Source organism: Channa argus, chromosome 6, assembly GCF_033026475.1.
Source record: "Channa argus isolate prfri chromosome 6, Channa argus male v1.0, whole genome shotgun sequence".
Lineage (NCBI taxonomy): Eukaryota > Metazoa > Chordata > Actinopteri > Anabantiformes > Channidae > Channa > Channa argus.
The window spans coordinates 13,799,231-13,805,085 of NC_090202.1; the positions used below are offsets into that span (position 1 = coordinate 13,799,231).

Below are 5,855 nucleotides of genomic sequence, written 5' to 3' on the forward strand. Positions count from 1 at the left end.
CATGTGTCGCAGACTCACTTATTTTCCTATTTGTGTTGTCTGCAGGGGAAGCAAAAAGGAGGAAACCTATGTGATCCATGACCCCTAGACCTGTCTCAGTAAGGGAAAGGGAAAGAGTTCACTGTAAAATGCCGGGAATTTAGGAGCTCATACCTAGCTTTGTGAGTTTGTCTGTCTTAACATGCAACAATATCCTTATGTCGTCACACACAAGAAACCAGGTTATTAATTTCATCAGGTAGTGCTTTCATAATGTAGATTTATTAGATTATTCAGAGTAGTGCTATAACTTCTCATTCACTAGAGCATCTGTCAGTTCATAGTTTTCATGGACAAGTAGATCTGTGAGACAGATGCTCTGCAATGAAATAAATCTGTAAAGCAATGTGAGAAAAGGCTACCTAATATTTATATTACTAATTACAGAATTTACAGTCACAAAATTTCATTTCAAAGAAATGTGTTGGTATCTCACAGACATATTAAAAATAATAAATACATGTATTTTTTCCCTTTTTAGAGGATTTCTTGAGGAAATGCTATTTTTAAAAATCTGCTTTTGTTTTGGTGAGTTCAAACAAAATGACAGAGTTAATAGATAAGCAAGGTGAAGTAAAGGAGAAAAAGCTTTTTTGCCTTTGCAAAAATGATGGGGGTCAACAAGAACAAAATCAGGGTGTTAATAAACAAATAGAAAACTTCATCGTGCCAGCCTTTGTCAAGATTGCATTGCATTTATCCAATATTTTTCTGCCACAGGAAAGTTAATGAAGCTGGGCTGAAAATCTGAGTCAGAATGGATGAGTTGTCTGCTAGAGTTCATACCACAGACCAAAGCACAGGCCGCAGAGCAGACTTCTTCTTTTCCAGCAGGAGAATCATGAAAAAAACACTCCAGTCACTAACCAAAGTTATGATGCTAACAAGTATAACTGCAGCTGTCCACCCAAAGAACAGGGCAGGAGACTGCAGTAGATGCTACTGGAAAACAGGGACAATAAAGACACAAAGTGAACACTGTTGGATAGAGAAAGGCATTATGGGGCAGGGAGAGTGAAAGGATGGGACCAAAAAGCCTGCAGAGGAGGTGGGGGGTGTCACATTGAGGGTGACTGTGTGGGAGTCTGGACTTAATACAGTAGTAAAGAGAGAGGAGGGGAGAAATTAAACTGGGGAGTACACGGCTGCTGTAATTGGATTTTCAGATGCCCTGTTCTGCTCAGCAAAAAGATTTAGGGGGGGACCCTGTTTCTTCTCGTGTGAATCTGTGTGTCGTGGGGGCTTTGAGGAAGTTGTGCTTGAGGCTTAAAGTGTGTTTATTTAGTTTCCCCAGCGGAGTCTGGAGCGTGATGTTTAGATTTCTGCTTTAAATTCGTACCTGACTGCCATGCTCATCTGAGCTGCTGCTGTGGCTATTAAAGTGACCAGGATGAGCGGAGTGTGGGAATGTGGGTGTACTGAAAAGAGTGTCAGATGTGTCCAAAATGTAATACGAAATTAGGCTGGACACACATTTCCTCTGTGAACAGTTTAGTCAGGACCTGTATGTGAATAGTTTTGCACTGTTTAATAAAACTTAAAACACTGTCTTTTATCTGAGGCAGAGATTTCACGTCAAATTTGATTTGATTTAAGGATGTGAGTAAAGAGTGTAAGTCATTGCATGTGAAGTTGACATGTGTAATTTGAATAATTGCATAATTGTTTTGGTAGAACGATGGTGACCAGACGTTTGACCTTATTAATCGAATTTGACAGGAGAAAAACTGAAGGCCTCACTGGATCACAGTAGACTACACCAGTGACTGTTACATTGGCCAAGTCCTGACTCTTAACAAATGCTACAAACTCCTCATTGTTCCAGCGGACCACGTAATGTCTGTTTCAGACTTTTTTTCTAACTCGGTGCTTCAGAACAGGTTCGTCTTGATGGTGGGGTTTGGTTTTCTGTGGAAGGAGGACAGGACTCCAGCAAAGGGCCCGGTCATACTGTCCGCTGGCTGCCAGGCCTTCAGAATCTCTTGAGTCTGGGCAGCGGGCTGGGCCACGGCCGGGTTGGATGGCCCCAGGCTGGACCAGCTAGGCGGCTTCAGCCCCTGGAGAACTGGAGAGCTGGAGGTGTTTGTGTAGCCGCTGTTGGCAGGAGCTGGGCTGGGACTCAGGCTGGCGGGACTGCCCAGGTTTCCACTGGCTGAGCCTGGCAGGGAGGCCGTACTGTCAGGTGTGGGGCTGCAGGTTGACTCTTTTGATTCATCGTCGTCTGATGAAGATCTTGGCTCGCCGCCCTTCTTTCCTCCAGAGCTGCTGCTAGTGGTACTGCCTGTGGTGCCGCCAGAGTTGTTGGCTTTGGCGTTGGCTGCACGCTCCTGTTTACGAAACTTGGCACGCCTGTTCTGAAACCATACCTGTTAAGCACAGACAGAGCTACAACTATTATCGGATTCTATATACAAACGTATGCATATATATTTACAAAACTGGTGTCAAACTGTACAAATACCCTGATAAGCCACAACATAAAACATGATTAATCCTGCCGGGCATCTGATTTGACTTGTTTTTCCAGCACATCCCACAGATGCTTGATCGGATTGAGGTCTGGAGAATTTGTGAGCTAGGTGATATAAAATTAAACATGACTCATCAGAACAGACCTTCCTGCCAGTTCAGTTCTGAAGCCCTTTGTAGTTGCTTTTGGTCTTAATGAGGGTCAGCATGGGCATTCTGACCAGACTGACTGCACCGCCCCCTTTGCAGCAAGCTGTGATTCGCTGTGTTTCCTGGATACCACAGTCAACATTAAACTTTTCTGCATTTTGTGCTGCAGTAGTCTTTCCATGGGATCAGACCGGATCAGACCACCCTCACATGCATAATTGGCCCTTTGGCACCTATGACCTCTGTTGTTTCACCTGTTGTCCTTCCTTTGGTTGGTAGGCTAATGCTTACTGAACACCAGGAACACCCCACTCTGACACCTGCACATGTGAGATGCTCTAGCCATCACAAAGTAGCTCAGATCCTTAAGATTGTCGATTGTTCCTGTTTCCAAAGCGAACTGTTCTCTTGCTGCCTAATATTCGTTGAGCTGTTGTTTTAATGAGTAAATCAGTGCGGGTCACCTGGTTTTGTGTTGCCCTGATGTAGTTTGTTTAGGATTTGATTTCATATAGACTTTTAGTCTATGAAAATGGTTAGTAAAAGAAAACGTCAGGTATACAACATTAAAAAGCAGAATAATGAAAAGCCTGGCCTTCTCACCTGTACCCGGGCTTCAGTCAGGTCTATCTTCAGTGCCAGCTCCTCTCTGGTGTAGATGTCCGGGTAGTGCGTCTCCGCAAAGACCCTCTCCAGCTCCTTCAGCTGGGAACTGGTGAAGGTGGTCCTGATGCGCCGCTGCTTCCTTTTCTCGTTCAGGCCGGAAGGGTCCGAAAAAAACTTGTAAGGAACTAAGAGGCAAAGACGGGTGTTCGTTCAGCGGTCGATATTATAGGTATTATACAATATGAACAACATTCAAACGACCGTTTCAGGAAATCTCTCGCAGTTTGATAAATAATTTTAGTTACGTTTCTAATAAAACAACAAGCGATTGTGTTTCGTTAAAAAACACGATTTGAATGTATAAATAATAAAATATCCTAGATTATCTGGAGAGATTTCTGTACCCGAACTGGCAAAACACTCAAAAAATTAAACTAAACAGAAACAAGAAATGCCAATATGGCAGTAATGGGCTGGGCCTAACAGGCCAAATTTATAAGGAAATTTAATAAAAGTATCCAGATGGGCCTGCAGTCAGAGAACGGAGGATCTAATCTCTATTTTTATATAACCTTTTTACAATAAGTCTACTTTAAAAATACAGCAATTGGTCAAATTAGTTATGGTCTTAAAACCAATCAAATTAGGCAGGTTATTTATTAATTTAATGTTTTTTTTAAATAATGTCCAGCCTGTTTTTTAAAGTGTACTTTAACCATCAACACTTGCAGCTTGATTGTAAAAAATCTGTGGCACAATACATACACTATCCTCTGAATTTATGTGTAATTCTGTCAAAAAAAACACGGGATAATTTTCTCAGAGAGGAAAATAATGTATTAGTTTTATTAGAAGAAAAGGAACAAAATGGAAAGTTAACTAAATAACTTTTTAAAAATGATCTTATCTTCCTCAACTTTCACAATAGGATACGACAATGTTCTCGGGCAAGTAAAGAATAATTTCACACTCAAACATTATTATTATTATTATTGAAACGCTGTTACACCTGTAAACTGTTTTTTCAACGTCATTATTAAAATATTTTTACACGAAAATATGAAACATTACACGGATTTAATATTAAAATAATATAATTTTTTTGCAGTGAAACAGTCGTGAATAAGACCAAGTATATTGATATGAAATTCATGTAATACAATTTAGGTGTTTAAGATGGTTTGGTCATCTCCAACGAAAAATAGGGCTGAAATAATTCCTTTTTAATATTTGTTTTTATTTTGAGAAATGCAGCTCAATCCGGAGAAAATGATGGGAGGCAAGATGTTTGGCTTCCGTACTATTTTCCTTCCTCGATTTTTTAAAATGTTCATTTTTACCCTAATAGACAATAATTCTACCATTCCATGACTGTATTAAGGTACCTGTAGCCCTTCGCATAATTTAATCAGAGGTTCCAGTACCTGAGGAGTAAGGTGTGGGCTGGTGCTCCCGCAGGGCTCCCAGGGTGCAGCTGGCTGTGCTGAGCGGAGTGCAGCCCGTGTTGGAGAAGGGTCCGCTCCGGATCGGATTGTACTGGAAGGAGCTGGCCTGGCTACAGGAGCTGAAGTCTGCGTAGGCCGACGCTTCCATGGCCGCCATGCAGGAGTCATAGGAGTTCAGGTAGGAGTAATCCATTTTATACATGGAGGTCAGCCGGTGCAAACACGACGAGCTGAACTCTTCAGGTGAGCGTGGAGCTGCGTGTATTTTAGGAGATACGGTGAATACTGCTCAAAGTTGGTGTGTCTCTCCAGTATCTCCAAGGAGCGCGGCTTCGGCTATCCCGCACTCCTGACAGCTGTGTGCTTTATATCTCACTTTCACGAGGCTGTTTTTCGGTTTTCACAGTAAATAATCCAGATCTTTTTCTCTGCCTTTTCTCACTACACATTCCCTCTCCCCCACCTTCAGCTTTTCCTGGTTCTGTCTTTCTCTCTCTTTGTCCGTCTCCTCACTTTTTCTCTTTGGGCTGCAGTTCGCTGTGCGCTCGCGGCTCCGTTTGACAGGGCGCTGCGGCTCGCGCAGTGTTTATAATAAACTTGGCAGAGCGCGAGACAATAGCGAGGCGGTGGTCTAGTTTCCATGACAATGCCACCAGCGAGTGAGCGCGCACACGGACGGCCCCCTCCCACCGCTCACTGCACCGCCCACGCACTCCAGAGCTCCACCAGCTCACAGGTGTCGGCAGTTCAATAACGGGTCTGAAAACCAACTTATTTCATCGTTTAGGACAGTGGTGATACTGGTGCTTCCTTTATCAGACGATTCGTATTCTGTAATAGCCCAGGTTTTCCTCTGAGCTCAAATATGGCTATAATCATTTTTTGTCATTGTATTTACATATAACTGTAACTTGTGCTGATTATGAGTGTAATCAGCTCATGAACTCCCCCAGCCTTAAAGACCATTTTCATTTTGCTTGGCTAGTGTTAAAAACATGCACAAAACAAACAAACGAAACAACTCGGATATAAATATTATCAATATCGTCGTCTAATATCGACGTTTTATCACTTAAGATGAACATTTTAGGGCAAATCTGTCTGTTTAAATCAACAGCGTTTGAATAAAATGCATCTTATGAGCAG

The 5,855-nt window shown here is 42.3% G+C and overlaps 1 protein-coding gene across 1 annotated transcript; it reads right to left on the reverse strand.

Moving 5' to 3' along the window:
• Positions 1–139: 139 nt before the first annotated feature.
• phox2a (paired like homeobox 2A) lies at positions 140–5,367 on the reverse strand. Its single transcript, XM_067506500.1, has 3 exons — positions 4,689–5,367; positions 3,262–3,449; positions 140–2,405 (listed from the first exon to the last, which is right to left on the reverse strand). Exons 1-3 carry the CDS (start codon positions 4,909–4,911, stop codon positions 1,911–1,913), a joined length of 906 nt encoding a protein of 301 aa, XP_067362601.1. The 5' UTR covers positions 4,912–5,367; the 3' UTR covers positions 140–1,910.
• Positions 5,368–5,855: the final 488 nt, after the last annotated feature.